We start from the raw sequence: 17,661 nt of genomic DNA, 5'->3' as shown, positions 1-17,661 counted from the left end.
TGAATGTCCTAAGTACTCCTGGGGGACAGGGTGGTAGTAGGGAAGTCACTTAACAGGGCTACACCTCTTCCTGATGGGCCAGACTAAAGACACCCCAAGGCAGAAATTTGAGAGGCAGAGTGGAAAATGAGTCTCTCCGGACACACCTCTCCCAGGTCCCATTCACACCGTATAGACTCTTGGTAGGTGTTTTAGAATCCAGAGCAGATAAGCAAGCTATCAAATTATTTGATACAATTACCTGGGGTCATGAAAAGGCCAGGGGGTTCACCAAGAGGTCGTTCACAATTATTGGGGTTCACATAGAGGTCAGAAGTCACATAGAGGAATTATTGGCTGTCAGAAAATTTTAAAGCCAACAGCAAACTAACTCAGAGCCAGGAAGGGATTTGGATGAGATCACCAGATGGGGCCTGGGACAGATCAGTGATTTGCAGGTTTAGATACCATTTAGTTCACTATTTTCCTTTGTTTCTTTGTAACAGGTGCTTTTTTTTCCAGCACCCCCACAGTGAACACAATGACTTTAGTTCTTTACTTTTTCCTATCGCCTCCCTTTCATCTAGTTTTTGCCACTCTGTGATTCAAGAATGCAAGGCACAGGATGCCATCATCATCATCATCAAATTAGCCATTAATAGGCATCATGTGCCAGAAGCAGTCCTGGGTGCTTTATATATAATCTCCACAGCAACCCTTTGAGGTAGGTATCAGGATCACCACTTAATAGCTGAGGAAAAATCACACTGCCAGAGAGGGGCAGAGCTGGAACTGAACTCAGCCCCTCTCAACCTTAAGCCTCTCCGGCCCTCCCATTGGTAGGTCTCTAAACTGACCACACACATTCTGGGGGGCATTTGCGCATGTGCGCGCTCAAGTCAACTACCTGAGCCCTCTGGATAGAAGACTCCCTTGTGTCTGGCTGGAACGTAAGGGTTCCTGGCCCCGGGCACTGGTTTAAAAAATAAATCAATGAGTGAAAAGGCTTCTTAACCCTGGACCTCCATCTGCCTTCTCCATGCCTTCATCAGGGCTGCAGGTTTAGACAGGCCCTGGCTCTGAGGGGCTATAAAGCTGGGAAAAGCACAACACCCTGTGGGCTTACAAGCTGCAGCAGCTGTGGTCTTCCTGGCAGCCAAGGGTACCCATTATGCCATCTTGCATGTCCGGGCTTTGCCTGTGAAATGCCTGAGGCCCCAAGGGTCATCTTGCCTCAGCTGCCCCAGTGCCAACCCCACAAGCCTTCCCTCCTCACCCACGTATGTGGGAAATTGCTGTCTCAGTGCAGCCCCAGTAGCTCCAGGGCAGGAACTGGGCCAGGGTTCTGAGGCTGAGCTCCAAGCAGAGTAATATGCATCAGCCCCTTGGCCAGGTTCCCCAGCAGCTGGGGGGATACCTTGTGAATATTCTTGGAAAAGGGAGGAAGGTTGCAGCCTGTCCTAGCAGCTGAAGTCAGGGAGATTAGAGGGACGGTCTCTTCCTCCCTGGGACTCCCCTGGCCCTCTCCAATCTCCACCCCAGCATCCATCCATCTCCACCCAGGTCCTCAATTCTCTGTCTTCTCTCCTCACCTGGGGGCTAGGCACACACAATCAAACAGGAGTTATTTCTGATTTTATTTATAATATAAAAATGTTCAAGTGTCAACAGTCAGGTGTTTGGACATTTCAGGGCAGGGTTCCCATTTGTTTGTTCGGTGTTTTTTTTTTTTTTTAAACAATTACCTTTTTGACAACTTAGCAGTGGACCCAGTTTTGGGGGGTGGGGAGGACAGGGCTGGAGAGGGAGTGGAAGTCATAGGTGGCTTGGGGTCTGGGAGAAATGGTGTTACTTTATTGCTAAAAGGGGAATCAAATACACTGTGGAGTGGCTCTTCTCGGTCCCAGCGTGACCATGCATCCAATCTAAAGAATCTGAAATGCAAAGGACATGCAGGCATAAAATAGAAAAGACAACCTGTAAACGAAGGTGCTGCAGAGGACGGAAGGGCATCCTGGAGGCCACAGGGGAGGAGGAGCCGGAACTTTGGGGCCCTGGTAGAGCTGCCCCCTCCCTGGGGCCGGGACTGTTGGGAAGACCTCTTTCTCAGTGCCCCCTCCCTTAGCAGCTGTAAGGAGTGGGGAGGCCCCCTCCCCGTTCTGGTTGCTGTCGCTGGGCCTTAAGTCTCCCCCTGAATGTTACCTGACACCGACTCTAGCTCCAAGCCTAGGATCCCTGCCTTCTCTTCAGGGGGGTCAGGGACTCAAGATCCTGCCTGGGGGCAAAGTTACTCCTGTCCTCATTTCCTTCCTCAGGGCCAATCCCCTCCCTGCCCCCACCAGCACCCAGCAGCCTCTTCTTTGCCGGCTCCCTCTCACCCCTGCCAGCTTGGGATCCTACATTCCCCTCACCCCCACCCCACCCCACAACCCGACTTCTCTCCAGGAGCTCCAGATTAGCGTACAGCAAAAGGCACCACAATATAGGTTTCTATTAAAGAGTCAAAAAATTGGCCCATCTCTTTTTTTTGTTGTTTCTTTTTTTTTCCGAAGCTGTAAATCAGGATGTTACATATAAATAGTTTCCCTATAAAAACGTCTTTGCCGTTAGCTAGTATTATAAGACAATTTTTGCTAAAATGAAAATAAAACATTTTGTTATACCTTTTTCCTTTTATAGAAAATAAAAATATTTTTATTTCTTTTTTTCCTCCTTTCTCTCTCCAGGCGGTGGTCTCTGTTCTCCTTAAAGACAGTGGGGCAGGCGAGGCGGAGGGGGCGGCGGGCGGCGGGGGCCCCTAGAGGGGCGCCGAGTCCTGCTTGCCCCGCGGGGGCGGCCCGCGGCTGTGTCTGCTGCTGGCCCGCGTGCTGTGGCTGTCCAGGGAGTAGTAAGTCCTGCTGTCGGCCGCCGGGCACAGCGGCGGCGAGTCCGAGCGCAGCGCATCGTGCGCCGCGCGCAGGCCGAGGAAAGGCGTGCTCTCGGCCGCCAGCGCCCCGTCCGCGTCGTCGTCCGAGGCAGAGGCCGAGCCGCCACCCGAGCCGCTGCTCAGCGACAGCGAGTCCCGCGCCGCGCGTGCGCGCTGCGCCGCCAGCCCGTTGAGGCGCGAGCGGCGCCAGCGCCGGGGCCCCGCCGACGTCCTGCGGGACGCGCCGCGGGCGCGCGGCCGCGGCGGGGGCGGGGGCGCGCACTCCTGCGTGGTCTCGTACTCGTCGTCCTCCGGGATGCGGAAGGGGCTGGCGGGCAGGCTGCCCAGGCTGCCGCCCAGCGCGCAGGCCCCGCGCCGCGGTCCCGGGCCCGCCGCGGGGTAGTAGTAGCTGTCGTAGCTGCGCTGCATGTCCGCGCCGGGCCCGGGCCCCGGGCCGGGGGGCGCCGGCTGCCGCAGTAGCGGCTGCTGCTCCGCCAGGCGGTAGTTGATGGGCGCGGCCGGCGGCAGCGACACTGCGTGAGCCGAGTTGGGGGACGTGATCTCAAAAGTCGGCACCTGCGTGGCCAGCGAGTAGTGGAAGTCCACGGGAGAGAGGCGCGCGGGCGTGGTCAGTGCCGACACGTACCTGCGGGGAGAGGCAGAGGCGTGGGTGGGGGGGCTACGGGGTGGGGTGAAGGAGGGGATCCCGACGGAAAGCAGTGGTCATGCTTGGGATCCCGCGTGCAGGAATCGTGGTGGCACTCCCCACTGACCTTAAACAATTTCCTTAACCTCTCCCAGGCTCAGTTGCCTTATCTGTTAAGTGGGGATAACCACAGTGCTCTTTCCATGGCGTCGTTGGGATGATTGCATAAATGTATCAGATGGAATGCAAGTTGCCTGCCTGACGATCCTCCATGAATGATCCTTTGGTGTGGGGGATGCTCACAGCCACCAGGTTTCTGAATGGTTACTTTGGGTCAGGCTCAGAATGGGGCATTTTACATGTACTATCTCATCTAATAACAATGATTCTCTAAGACCTTTATGTTAGTCCCATACTACACATGAGGAAACTGGGACTCAGAACATTTAAGTGGCTTGTTCAGGGTTCACACTACCAGGAAGTGGTAGAGTTGGGATTTGAACCGATGTCAGGCAGGAACCAGGACTTATACTGCAGTGCTCTCCAGAGTCCCCATTACTCTCTTTCTGAATCTCCTGCCTTCCCTCTTTGCCCTCTCCCACATGCACATCCAATTAGCTACCATTCCCCATCTCCTGGAACACATCCTGTGCCCTGCTCTACCCCATCCTGGGCCTAGTTGTTTGCTCTGGTCCAGGGCCTCTCCTCTCCTGTATGCACTTTCCAGAGCAATCTTTTAATGTCACTGTTTTGCTTAAGGAGGCCCTTCTGCTTACCCATCCAGGGCCCACATTCTAAGCAGAACCCAGGGCCATCAGCCATCTCCCTGGCCCCAGCCTACCTGTTCAGACCCAGCTCCACTCTCCCTACAGCTCACCCTGCTCCGGGCACCTCACTCACTAGCCATTCTGAAATGCCTCTGTTGGAGCAGGATGCTCCCCTTGTTTGGAGTGCTCTCCCTGTCTCTCTACCTCCCAATCATTAAGGAGTCCTATTGCTACTGAAAACAACAGCTAAACCTAGCATAGCTGGGTAGGAGGCAGAGAGCTTCGTGCATATGATCTCTGATGGCCTTCACGAGAACCATGCATGACAGGTGGTTTTTCATGATTTACAGCTGAGGAAACAAGGCACAGGGGTGATCAGTCTGCTCTAAATCACACAGGTGGTGGAGTTGGGCTTTGAAAGGTTGGTCTGGGAAAACCTGGTTGCTTCCTAGAGCCTGGAGTCAGACTGGGTCTCTGCCCTGGTAAGATGGCCTGTCCTTAGCACGTTCCTTCGGCGGCTGTGAGCTTCAGTGGTTTGTGTCTGTGGCTCGGAGCTCCTCGGGAGCAAGAACCAGGCAGGCCCGCTCAGCGAGGGCTGGCATGGAGTAGGCTAAGTTAGAGCAGGAGAACATTTCCTCTCCCTCTACTCCAGCCTGGAGTTCCCAGTACTATGCACCTTCCTCTGCTCTCCTCCCACAGACCCCACTTGCTAAGGGCCACTGGAGGCTGAGCAAGGTGATGGACTGGCCTCCTGTGACTCCTGGTGGGGAGAAGGGGAGTTTCCTGGTTCTCATTCCACCCATTGCTCGGAAACTCAGTGATGTCTTGATCCCTGGGCCTTGTTGCTGATACTGCCAGGGCCCGCAGTCATTCTTGGCTCGTGCCCAGCCTGCACTGGTCAGTCTCCTTGCAGACAGCCTCCCCTCCCACCCTCCAATCTGCTCGATCTTGGTGTCTTTCTGTTCCCGCTGGGCCATGGGGCCTCTGGGTGACACCAGGGTAGGCCTACCATATGGTCTGGTTTGTCTGGAAGAGCCCCCATTTGTTCCTGATGTTCTAGTGCAATTATTAACATCCCCTTCTATTTTGGAAAGTGTCCTAGTGGGACAATTAAATTAGATGGTCACTCCACACCAGTGTCCATTGGCTCAGCTGCAATCCCAGTCTGTCGTGAACATGCTGGTGACCCTGAGCAGATCATTGAACCTCTCGGGGGCCTTGCTGGCCAATCGGAAATATGGACAGGAGAATCTTTGGGGTGTCTCTGAGGTGCCCTAAGGGTCAGCCCTGGGTCAGTGGTGCCCGTTCTCTGGCCAAGGTGGGGCAGAGGGCACGAGGCAGGAACTGACCTCTCGCTGTGTGGGGAGTCACGCAGGGAGTCTACGGAGTCGTGGTAAGATGGCACGGCAGCCCTGCGCCGCTCCTCCAGGCTGTAGGCTGCTGCCCGCCGCGCCCGGGCCTCCACGCACGCCGGGCTGTTGCACTTGCTGGTACCCACTGATGACAGCATGATGCCCGACTGCGAGTCGGAGGTCAGGCTTTCAGAACGTTCCATGCTCCACGTGTGGCTCTCATGCCTGCAGAAAGTGGGTGGGGGAGAGGTGAGGGATCAGGAAGGGGCAGGACAGCCCAGCAGGTGTGGTCCCTGGTTCTTCATTTCATTTCAGGCACCCTCAGAGTACTGCCCTTCTCCACTCTGAGCCAACGTGTCATATCATGATCTAGGGAGAAGGAGGGCTGAGTGTCCTGTGGATGGGTGAGCTGCCATGTGCACGAGCCTCTTCTTTTCCTCCGTGCAACCATCTTCCCCCCCCCCCCAGCCTCAGCCCGGGGCCCCCTGTCTGGGACCCTTCCACTCCCATGGTCCTTAGCCATCTATGTCAGGAGCGCAGCCCCACGGGCCAATACCTGGGGGCCCTGCCTAGTCCATACCGCTCCCCAGGGAAGAAGGGGGCCAACCATGTTATTTCTTGAGCTCTATGAACCTTCGTCCTTGGCCAGACAGACCTCCCCACTCTAAAGAAAAGGAAGCTAAGGTGGACTAGGTTCATATGGGCAAACTCAGGAAAGGGCATCAAATAGGTGTGGGTGTTTGAACGAGGAGGCACTTTATGCCAGATAACGTGGTGCCGAAACTAAATGTCAGATGAGAGCACAGGGATGCTGGTGTCCCTCTGGGGTCGGTTTAGACTGGAAAAGGGAATCCGGGCTGCTGAGGATCTGGATGAACGTCTAGTGGTGGGTTCCGGTCTAAAGCTCTCCACCTCCCTCCTCTGACTCAGGGGGACCCTCAATACAGAGGCGAGCCTGGCTGGGGGGTTCTCTGTGTGTCTCCAGGCAGACACGCGCCTGGCTGGTGCCCACCTGTGGCTGGAGGTGGGTGTGGCTGTGGAGCAGTGGTGAGAAGGAGAGCAGGAGTGGCTCCCAGAGAAGGTGGTCTCGGTTTCCCTCCGGATGACATGGTCCGTGGCTGGCACGTTCTTGGAGATGTACTGCGGGAGACACAGTGTGGCAGGAGTTAGTGACGGGTCCCCGAGTCGGCCCTCCTTCCTGGTGGGGATGGGGGAGCCACGCGCTAGGCTTCAGGCTGGGGAGCGGTCCCCTGGATAAGTGACTCGGTGTTAGGGCGTTAGGGCAGCGATGGCCCCAGCAAATCAAGCCCTTCAGGAAGTGGGCAGAGCGAGGCCAGCCGTCCTGGTGAGGCTAGGCTAGCAGGCAAGGCTGGGCATGGTGTGGGCCGGCTGCCGCCCTGGCCCGGCCCGGCAGGGGGCACGACAAGGCCGGCTATCCAGTGAGGGCTCCAGGGGGGTTCTGGGAAGGCCACTCACATCTGCCATCTGGATCTCCTCGGGGTCCAGCCGGGGGTGGCTGGGCCCATTGGCCAGGCTCCGGTTCTGGTGGGCTGGGCACATGTTCTGCCGGAGGTGGTTGTGCATCTGCTTCCGCTGTTTTCTGCCCGGGAGAAGGGTGTGTTAGCCTGGCGTGTCCCCCACGCCGTGTATGAAATTCCCGCGCTGTCCCTCCAGGGGAACTCTTCTAACCTCTGGCCATGATGCCGCCCCCCCCCCCCGACCCCGCCCACCTTCCACCTCCACTGTCACCACCAGCTTGAATTCGGCAGGACCGGAGCAGAGCGCTTCTGCGCTTTGGCTCTGCTGAGAGACTAGACCTCCACTACTTCCTAGCTGTGTAATCCTGGGCCAGTTACTTACACTCGCCATGCTGTGCTTTGCTCATCTTAAAGAGGGTGACCACTTACCCACTGCAAAGTCCACTGAGAATTAAGAGCTGATAAAATACTCAAGCACTGGTCCATTCACTCATTCACTCACTATTTCTTGGGTTTTTACTATGTGCCCGATGCTGTTTTGGAACAGAGAAGGGGACGGACACAATCCCTACCCTCATGGAGCTCGAAGGCCAGTAGGGGAGGCAGATTAATAAACACATAAACAAATTAATGAGCAAGGTACTTTCAGGAAAGTGCAACGAGGACCATCAAACGCGGAGCTGTGGTCAGGGGCTCGTGGGACCACTTTACTTTGGCCATATTAAGTGCCTAATACGTTTGTTCTGTAATGATCAAGTTTAGTCACGTCAGTCCCCTGCTGAATGGCCTTCACGGGCCCTCTCTCACGGCCCTCTCCGCACCCCAGCTTGCCGTATCCTTGGGGGGCTTGCTTCTGATCCGCCCCTGTGCCGGCCTTCTCTGGTCTCGGCAGCTCTGCACACCCCCTGGGACCCACTCAGCCGCTTCACCTGCCAATGCCCGCTCTCCCCCCAGGCTCAGCCTAAAAGGTCCCCCCTCAGGGAAACCCTTCTTGCCCTTCACCTGAGGTTCGGCCCCCCCTGCGACGTATCCCGTTACACCGGACATCTTGCTTAGAGCCCTGGCCCTGCGCCTGGCAGAGGGCCTGGTGTCCAGCAGGCATCGAATGCAAGTTTGTTCAAGAATGAATAAATGCGCTGGAGGTTAGAGTAGGGGTTTGCTTTCCCCCCAGTTCTTGACCTCAGTTTTCCTTCTTGGGCCCAGTCTCCTCTGGGCTCCTTGGGCCTTAACTCCCAAGGCTGGCAAGGCCTTAGATCCTAGAGATGGGCGTAGCAGGAGTCAAGACTGAGGGACTCAGTACCCTAAATGGTGGTTATGCCCAGACCCTTGCTTTCTAGATAAGAATGGATGGGACAGAGCTATCATTTTTTTTTCTGTATTACATCACTCTATAGTCTTCATGAGCTCCCTGTCATTTACAGGATAAACCCAGGCTGCCTAGCTTGGGATTCAATGCCCCGTGATACCATCTGGGTTCCAGCTGTCTCCTTAGACTCATGCCTCTCTTTTTTTGACCCCAGGCCTTTGCTCCAACTGGTCTGGGCTGCTCATGCTCTAGGAACACAACTGATCCTTTCTGGCATTTGTCTGTCAGCTTGCACTATTCTCTAGGAACTGCCCAGCCCCCTTTCTGCACCTTTCTTCCCTTGCCCCGAGGTTCTGCCCTCACTTTTCCTCTGCCCAGAGGTGACCTGGCCCCATCTTCTCTGTGTTCTAGCCTAGACCTCTCCCAGGTGGGACTAGACAGTGCCTCCTGAGGTCTCTTTGTCACCTGGGAATGTAGCCTTCCTTTCTGTGCTTCCTCACCACCAACACTGCCCCCGCGCCTGCCTACTTGACAGGGCAGATGCTCCTTCACAGTGCCCTCCGAGGTACCTACCAGGATCATCCCTACTCTATAGATGAGGACTCAGAGAGGCCCATCAGTTTGCTCGGGGTCATGGTACATGGGAGAGCTGAATTCGAACCCAGATCTGTCTTCTTCCGACACCTGTGCTCTTGCTGATTCTTGTTCACTCCTCTGGGGCCTGCCTCCTCTACCCTCTGCTCCTGCTTCTTGGCCCAGCCCTTTGGCCCCGCACCAGCTGCAGAGGCCCCTGAAGGGGCTGTTAGGGCATAGGAGGGTGGGGAGGGGGTGTGTGGGGGGCGAAGAGAGACTGTCCTCACGAAAGCCCCCCTGGAGGCGCATCGCTGGCTGGCCTGCCGCAGGCCCGGGTATCTGCCACTCACTTGGTCTTGCAGTAGGCGACCACGCAGACGATGCCCACCACGAGCAGAGCCACGCAGATGCCGGTGATAGTCAGGACCCTCTTCTGGTACAGCTCCTCGGCTTCTGCAGAGGCAGAGGAAGAGGATGTGAGGGGGCAGGGCAGGAGGCAGACCTGTGGGGACAGTGATGCAAAGACGCCCTCCCCTCCGCCCCCAAAGCTTCGGGCTCCCTCCAGCTCAGGGCCTCCCAGCTCCTTTGCATCTCCTCCTTCCCCAGCTAGCCCCTCCCTCCTGGATTGCCTTCTGTTGCCCCGAAATCTACCCACGCATGGATCTGGTCCCAAGTGACTACCCCCTGGATTCACCTTCCCAAACCTTACACCCTGCCCAGAGCGTGTGAATGGCAAATGCAGGGGGATGGGGGTGGGGTGGGATGGAGGTGAAATTCCAAAGGCCATAGGAGAGGGCAACCCAGCTTGACCAGCAACCTTGCCCTACTCCACAATGGCCTGGTGGCTTCAAAGAGCCTGGATGGGTGGGGGAGAGCTGTTCTTCATGGCAGTGAACAGGTAGACCCCGGGCAAAGGCCTGGCTTGCCATTTCAGCTTTTCCAAGAAGTTGGAGAGTGGCTTGTTCTGGGCTGGTGACAGGACATCAGACCCAGAGGTTGGACCCAGGAGGGATGCCAGGAACAGGGACAGAGTGGCCCAGGCCCATGGAGTGCGGCATGGAGAGAAAGGCCTTGGTTTGTCCCTGGGCCTGGACAGCACGTGGCCCTGGCCCGCTTCAGCCTTTCCTTTTGCTTTCGAGAAGCCAAGAGGCAGCAGAGCCCCTGGTGCCTAGGACGGTTCTTGCGCTCGAGGAGCAGCCCCTTTCTGAGGAGCTGAGCTAGGCTGGGCTTCAAAGCCCTCAAAAAAGAACCAGCTATCCCCTCCACCTCCCACTTCTTGGTGGGGCAACTCCTGCCCTTCTAGAGCAGAGAAGACCAGGAGGAAGAAAAGGAAAGAGGTGACAGCAGCAGCCTGGACACCCCCTGCCACTCCCTGCACCTGCCTGCTGGCCCCTCCACAGGGGCACGCCGAGGCTAGACCCCAACACCCAGGTGGAGCCCCGGGACATGTCCCTAAGTCCTCGGGCTTGTGGCACCTGCTGCGTACACCCACCAGCAAACACTGGGAGTACAAACCCTCCAGACACACATACCTTCAGGACTATGCCTATCTGTACGCAGACAGACGCCTTCACAAAGGTACACTTGCACGTGTCCGGAGAAGCACACGCACACACACGATCATGCGGTCTTGAACAGCCCTCCACCCTGGACCCCCATCTCTGGGCTCTGTGGTCCATGTCCTGCCTCCAGTTCTCATCCCTGCCCACCCCCCAGTCCTCTCCAATGGGGCATCTGTCTTCTGTCTGCTCCGAGACCACTCTGGTCCTGGTCACTGACAACCTCCTACTGCCAGGTCCCCCGGTCATTTGCTTCCCTCTCAGCTGACTCCCCCTGTTGGGTCCACTCCCCTCTCTCTCCTGCGTGTCCTCCTCCCTCACTGGCTGACCTGTTCAGTTGCTGCTTCCTACTCTTCCATGTGGGCCGCAAGGTAGTAGAAGGGGCTCTCAGGCTTCTTTCTTTCCTCCACCTGCCCTCTCTCCTCTCATGATCTCACGCAGCTCAGAGTTTAAAACCATCTGTACGCAGGTGACTTCTCAGATTTGTATCTCCTGCCCTGATTTCTCCCTGAGCTCCAGACTCCTCTACCCAAAGGCCACGGCCAAGCAGAAGCGCTGATTCCCCAGCCTCTTTCCAAATCTGCTCCCTGCCCGTCCCATGTCGTCAGGGGCAGCACCCCCTCTCCTGTTGCTCAGGCCCCAGACCTTGGAGTCACTGCCGATGACTCCTTCCTCCACACCTGCTCTGACACCTGACGCTTCAGCCAGTCTTCTCAGCTCCGCCTCCCCAGTAGATTCCGGATTTGACCACTTCCACCACTTCTAGCTCAGTCCAGGATGGTGTCCCCTCTCACCTGGACAGGTGGGCACCTTCTGACTGGCTTCTCTGCTTCCACTCCTCCCCAGCCCGTCTCCCAACCCCGTCTGTTCTCTGCCCCAAAGCCAGCAGATCATTTATTCCTCTGCTGAAAACCCACAATGGCCTCCCCCTGCAATTCGAATCCAGCCCACACACGCACCATGGCCTCAGAGGCCTGGGTTACGGTCCCAGCCTTGCCTTTACATCTCATCATTGGTCTAGTCCCCGTGTCTGCTGTGTCCAGAGGTGCTGTCATCCCTTCCGTCCACTGAATCAGGCAAGCCCACCCCACCCACCGTCCCTAACTTGCCGCGCCCCCTCCTCCAACACTCCCCTCCACTTGTTGGCAGGCCTGCCTACTTTCCATCAGGTTTTAACCCAGATGTTAGCTCATCACATAAGCCTTCCCTGGCCACTCGGCTAAGGTCACTCCCTCCCCAGCTAGGCACCCTCCCATTACCTTCTTTTATTTTTGGTATGGCACTTACCACCACCTGATATCTTTCCTGTTTGTTGTCTGTCTCATCCTGTGAATTTGAGCGCCAGGACGGCAGGGACTCTGTGCGCCAGAGCGCCATAGTCTGGCAAATTCTGGGGTTCAGTAGATGTTTGTTGAGTTGGTGCATGAACGGACATCCAGACCACCATCACAGACACACATACCTGCACACGCGGCCGCTCACCTCCATACCCTCACAGTTGCACCTGCACGACGCTCAACCTTCACACAAAGATGTCCCGCGGCGCGCCTTCATGCACGCAGCATCCCGCACCGGGGGACCTAACAAGGTGTGTGACGTCCACCCCCCACAGGTTCACCGCACGCATCCTGCCACGATCACACACGCCACGCAGACTCAGCCCCTCTCCTCCCAACCCGTCAGCATCAGCAGGTAGACACACTCCTCACAGACCTCGAGCCCTATCTCCTGAGAAGAGCTGATGGGGCGAGGCGGTGAGGGAACCAGGGCCTCTCCAGTCCTGCCTCGAGAACAGCCTTTTCATACTGTAGGCTCTGCACCGCATCTGAGGTCTGACCCCACCGAAGCCTCCACTCCTCTGAGCCCCTGCCTCTCTCCTGCTGTAACATGTCTGGACATTTGAGGCCAGGGCGGAGCCTCCCAGCACAGAGGGAGGACAGACCGACCCCTCCAAGTCCCTTCCCACTCAAGGTGTCTCCCAGGGGCCCGGGGGGCAGTAGTGGGAGGGAGGTAAGGTTCTGAGCCGGGGAGCAGGAGGGCAAGCACCAGAGGCCAGCCCACCCTAGACCCTCGCTTGTCTTGCCCACAGGCGAAGAACACGCGTGCCATTGTGGAGACAGATCATGGAGGGAGCGACAGCCCCAAGCGGATGGCAAAGCCCGGCAGACAGACACAGGGCAGGGGGCAGAGACAAATGGGTGAGATCAGCTGCCAGTGCAGGTGCAGAATGAAAAGCAATGGAAATGGAAGTGGGAACAGGAAGGAGGATTAGAGTCGAACTGAAGAGGATGCCTCTCTGCACAACTCTCCACGCCAGGATGCCGTGGCTCCAGGACACCAGCTCAGGAGGCTGCTCCCCTGGGAGGCCTCCCAGTGACTGGCCTCAGGCCAGGGGGTGCGGCTGTACCCTGGGCACACAGTCTGAACCCCGGGGTGCTCTGCTCTTCTGAGCTGCTTGTCTCCCCCAAATCAATGTAGTTTATGATAGGACATCTTGGTGGGGCCAGGGGAGATTTTTGGACTCATCCCTTTTCCATGTTTTGGAAAGGAGACTCAACGTCCAGCGAGCATGGTGTGAGAGGCTGCGGAGAGGGGCGGTGTGCGTGGCACTGACTGATACATAGAGCTCCGTACCCTTTAGTTCAAATCCAAGGTGCTCTGGCAGAAGAGAGGAGGGTCAGAGAGGGGAAGGGATGGAGGGAGAGACAGAGAGATGGGGGAGCGGGGAGGGTGGGGGAGGGCGGGGGGGGAGAGAGAGAGAGAGAAACGTTGGTCAGGACGCTTCAGACACCAGCAGCCAGCCTGTGAGGTGAAAGCAGGTTAGTGGTGTCCCCTCCCGGCCTCCTGAGCCCCTGCCCTGGCACCCAGTCCCCGAGAGCCCTGAGGGGGTTGGAGAGAGGAAATGTTAGGATCAGCAGGCAGGGCAGGTTCTTTAGAGATGAGCTGTGGGGTTAGTACCTGGTGGGGAGGCAGAGGCGCAAAAGTCAGTTGGCAGATGTCCCCAGGGAGGAAAGGTGAGTGGGGGTGGCAGCCCGAGGAGTCCCTGCTTTTCCCCCCCAGCTCCAGTGCCAGGCCTTCCACATTCTCACGCCCCTCCTGGAGACCCCTGCTTAGCCCTGCGCTCATTCACGGGGCCCTTTTCTCTGTTCAGAACAAGGGCGTGGGGGGGCCCAGACTGGCCCTTGTCCTTGTCCTGCTTCCAAAGGCGTGGTTGGTCTGCCCACCTACTGGGAGCCCGGGCATGGAGACTCCTGAGTTTATGGGGAGGGGAGGAGGCTCCAGGCAGCAGGTCACTTCTCCACATGATACCTCCAACACCCTAGAAGCCTATGGGGGCCTAGGCCTTGGGGTTTGAGCCTGATTTCATTACTTAGGAAAGACAACTACAACTTGTAGCAAGAGCCAGGTGGGTTCAGCTGCAGAACACATGTGTCGAATGCGGGGCCAGCTGCACTTTCTGAAGTGGGATCTTATTGTAAATGTGTGCTTTCAGAGCCCTGTGAAGTGGGCACCCATACCCTAGAGGGGGTTAGATCAAAGGGCTCTGCCCAAGGATCAGCCCTGCCCCAGACCCACTGCGTCTCCAAGTGCTCTCGGCCTATCCACCTCTCAGGCTCTGTTAAATTGGATCTCTGGGAGCTCTGCCACCCGGCTACGCTTCACAGTCATCCCAGACAATGGGATCAGGGTCTCGGGCCTGTGGCTGAGTCCGCTCCTGTCAACAGTGTTTCTGAAAAGCTCACCTACCATTCTCATGTGGCCAACACCTGTCTGCAGGCTCCAAGTCTCAGTTTTGTCCCTACTGTGCTGTGTGCACATGGGCAAGTCTAGTCTCGGTTTCCTCATCTGTCAAAAGGGGCCACGCATAGTGAGAGGAAGAGGCGAGAGGCCTGGACAGCGGGAGGCTCGGTGCACGTACAGGAGCCCAGTTTATCGCCTCCCCGCGGGCACAGTCAGTTCGTGAGGTCCAGGGAGGAGGTGAGATTGTGTTCTGACATTCTCTTCTCCTCTAGAGGAAGGAGAACGTGGGGGCCATGAGCAGGAAGTGCGGTGCCCTTCCTGCCGATTGGGTCTCTGGGCCCGACTGGCTAGTCGTGAGGAAAATGACCACCTGGAGAAGCGCGTGGGGTCCGAAAGCCATTGAAGAGTTTTCTTCTGCTTCTCTGCTCTGGGAACCAAGCAGCAGCGTCTGGGCCTCCTAAGGGACCCCCCCTTTCAGTCAAAGGCCAGTCCTGTTTGGGGTGGACCAGTGGTGGCCGACAGGACTGGTGAGGTCACTGAGAGCTTGCCCAGCCTCCAGGAAGGCAGCCCTGCTTCCCTCTCACCGGGGATAGAGTCTGAGGGGCCTGTGGCTGAGTCCGCTCCTGTCAAAGATGTTTCCCACTCAGCATGTTCATAGGCTGCCACTCCGCCAGGATGGAGCGGGGCCACTGAGTCACAGACGGGTCCTACCGGGTACTGACCAGTGACCATGGCAACCTGGTGCTGGACTCCCACGAGGGCCAGGTTTACCAGACAACAAACGAAGTCATCATCCTGGCCGTGTCCAATGACACGCAGTTACGGGGGCCTGGCCGAGGAGGCCATGATGCGGGCCCCTGATGAGAACACGTGCTCATGCGTTTGCACAGGTGTGTGCGGGGGTGAGCAGATGTGTGTTTTGCATGAGTGCAGGCATGTGCTTGTGTGTCTGAGTCCGTGTGAGTACATGCGTGTTTGCACGTGTGCGAGTATATGCTTGTGTGTGTGTGTTCTTTCACTTGAGGGGTATAGAGATGCACAAGGTTCGACTCTTGGGAAATGGAGGGGCTGTCAGGGGAAGAGGAGAAGCTTCAAAGTGCTATCATGGCCACGGGCGCCATTTCCGTGGCCACTGCAAAAGGTAATCTGGTTTACAGGCTGTCTAGGTGGAGGGGAAAAGTCAGACGCTGCTCAGGACTGGGAGTCAGCCACCAGGGCACTGGTGCCGGCCCTCCCGCCCCCACCCCATACCAGCTGTAGCTGGGAGAGGTGCTAGGCTGCCCTCCAACCACGGCAGCAGGCTCTCTGCCGAGCCCTTCCTACACATCACTGCACTTTCTCCTCACGGCAACCTTCGAGGCATAAATATTACTGTCCCCATTTTGCAGATGAGAAAACAAACTCAGGTTAAATGAGGCCCCAGAACTGGTAAGCTCAGCAGCTGGCTGGCATCTTCATTCACATCTGTCTGAATCCAAAGCCCGAACACTTCAGCTAGCATTTTCTACTGCCTTTGCAATAAGTATCTGATAGAACAATGCACGAAGTGCTCTGGGCCAAGTGTGTGAAGAATATAAATCCTCCCGAAAAGGTAACAGCAAGGAACCTGATAACGCTAGGCAGAAAGAGGCCTGTGGAAGCATTTCTAGGCTTTTTCTGGGCTCCCGGGGCCCTGCTGACCCTCTGAGCAGCTCTGAGCTGGAAGTTGAAGCAGCCCAGCTGGCAGAGAAGCTTGGCCAGTGGCCGAGTTCTGGAGGCTCTGCTCCTTGATTCACAATGGGCTGGGACTCCCTGTCCAGAACAGTCCCGTAAGCCAGGGAGGCTCTGGGACTGAGGGTGCAAAGGAATAGGCCCTCCACTGCCTCTCTACCCTGCTCCTTAGCCTCGGCCTGGCTGCTCTCTTCCCTCCTGAGGCCCCTCCTGACCTCTGGCCCTCCAGTGGGGCTGGATCTAACTCTGCAATTCTTCCTGGAGCCTGGACTCCAAAGAATTCTGTTGGACCACATGCCCTGCCCACAGCTCTGCTCTTAGCCCCACAGCCTTCCTCCCTGGCCTCCTACCGGAGGGGCCTGGGCAGAGTGCTTCCTCCCACACTCCGTCAAGACAGTTGACCATCTGGGCCGCCCAGCCCCCACCTCCCTGGGGCCTCTACTTTCCTCTTCAAGTCTTGGCTTCCAGGCTCTAGCAGGGAGAAGGAGGTGAAGATTTCTAGGCTTTTGTGCTGTGGCCTAAGGAGGACTGGGAAGACTCATTCACTCCACCCTGAGACCCAAACCCACAAACCCCTTTTCTCCCAAGGGCCACCTAAATGCGCCCCTCCCCCCCCCCCATCCTGCTCTTGGCTCTTCTGGAGCCCCATCTCTCTGTGCCCAGGCACCGCCACTTTGGTTCCTCATTCTTCATAGGACCCAGCTGTCCTCCTTGGAGAGGAGGAGGTGGGGGTGGGCCGAGCAGGAGCCTGGAGTGTTCTGGAGGGTGGCTGCCTGGGCGTGGCCTCCAACAGACCGTGGGCCCCACGTGTCGCCCCCCGCCCCCACCGCAGCTGGCCTGGTTCCGCTCTGCTCCACCTCCACCTGGTGGCACTTGAAGAAATTGCTCCCAGACTCAAAACATTCCACAATTACGTTCTCCTCTTTCTGCTGCAGGGCTCACATTTTTTCCCAGCTCACTATGCAAACCAGAAAGCTTCAGCCTCACAAGTAGAAGAAAGGAAGGGAATGAAGTTCTGGATGGGGACTGAGACCAGAGAGGGCGTAGAGAGACTCACCCATTATCCCTTGAATCCTCATTCCCTCTATCTTGTAGCAGGCAGCCAACCCCCCTCCCACCCTATCCTGGAGCCACAGAAAGGCCTCTGGTCTCTGGCCTCCATGGAAACCACTGCCCTGGGGCTTGTTCTCCATCAACCCCCCTTCCCCACTCTCCCCCGTCACCCCAAATCAAAACCAGACAAACTCCGGCCAGACCCAGAGACAGGCTCTCCGAGAACTTGTTTCTCTCTCAAACACACCGGCCCACACGTGCACACACTCGCTGCCTGGCCCCATCAGCACGTGGCCGCCTCAGACAGGCCTTAAAAGGCAGGTGAGGGCCCTGCCCCGGCTCCTCCCCGCTGCTGGCCGGGCTGCCCGACCTGGGAGCGGCTGCCCGGAGCGCGGCTGCAGCCGTCTGCAGAGCACGCGCTGATATTGCGCCCAGCGCCTCGCAAAGAGGAAGAGGCGGGTGGGGTGGGGGTGGCAGGGGGCATATCCGTCTCCTCCGGACAGGCTTCCAGTGAGCCCTGGGGGCCGAGAGGAGCCCAGGACGACCACCACTCCCCCCCTTCCCCGGCCCCCTCTAAGTCTCGCTAAGCAAG

The 17,661-nt window shown here is 57.5% G+C and overlaps 1 protein-coding gene across 7 annotated transcripts in view; it reads right to left on the bottom strand.

The window, feature by feature from the left end:
* Nucleotides 1-1,600: 1,600 nt before the first annotated feature.
* NRG2 (neuregulin 2) overlaps nt 1,601-17,661 on the bottom strand; it is a 239,669-nt gene continuing 223,608 nt past the window's right edge. For 2 of the 7 annotated variants that reach the window (XM_078067415.1, XM_078067416.1), the window contains exons 6-10: nt 9,357-9,459; nt 7,126-7,249; nt 6,662-6,789; nt 5,647-5,874; nt 1,601-3,530 (exon numbers count right to left, since the gene is read on the bottom strand). In XM_078067415.1, coding sequence (XP_077923541.1) covers nt 2,777-3,530; nt 5,647-5,874; nt 6,662-6,789; nt 7,126-7,249; nt 9,357-9,459 — 1,337 coding nt within the window. In that variant the 3' untranslated portion in view covers nt 1,601-2,776. Of the gene's footprint in view, nt 3,531-5,646; nt 5,875-6,661; nt 6,790-7,125; nt 7,250-9,356; nt 9,460-13,199; nt 13,224-17,661 lie in introns of all 7 variants that reach the window. The other 5 variants (XR_013445829.1, XR_013445827.1, XR_013445826.1 and 2 more) reach the window with 5 other exon arrangements.

The sequence above is a fragment of the Halichoerus grypus genome, chromosome 2 (assembly GCF_964656455.1).
Source record: "Halichoerus grypus chromosome 2, mHalGry1.hap1.1, whole genome shotgun sequence".
Taxonomy (NCBI): domain Eukaryota; kingdom Metazoa; phylum Chordata; class Mammalia; order Carnivora; family Phocidae; genus Halichoerus; species Halichoerus grypus.
The sequence above is the reverse complement of the archived record's forward strand: the minus strand, read 5'-3'. Positions and strand labels throughout refer to the sequence as shown.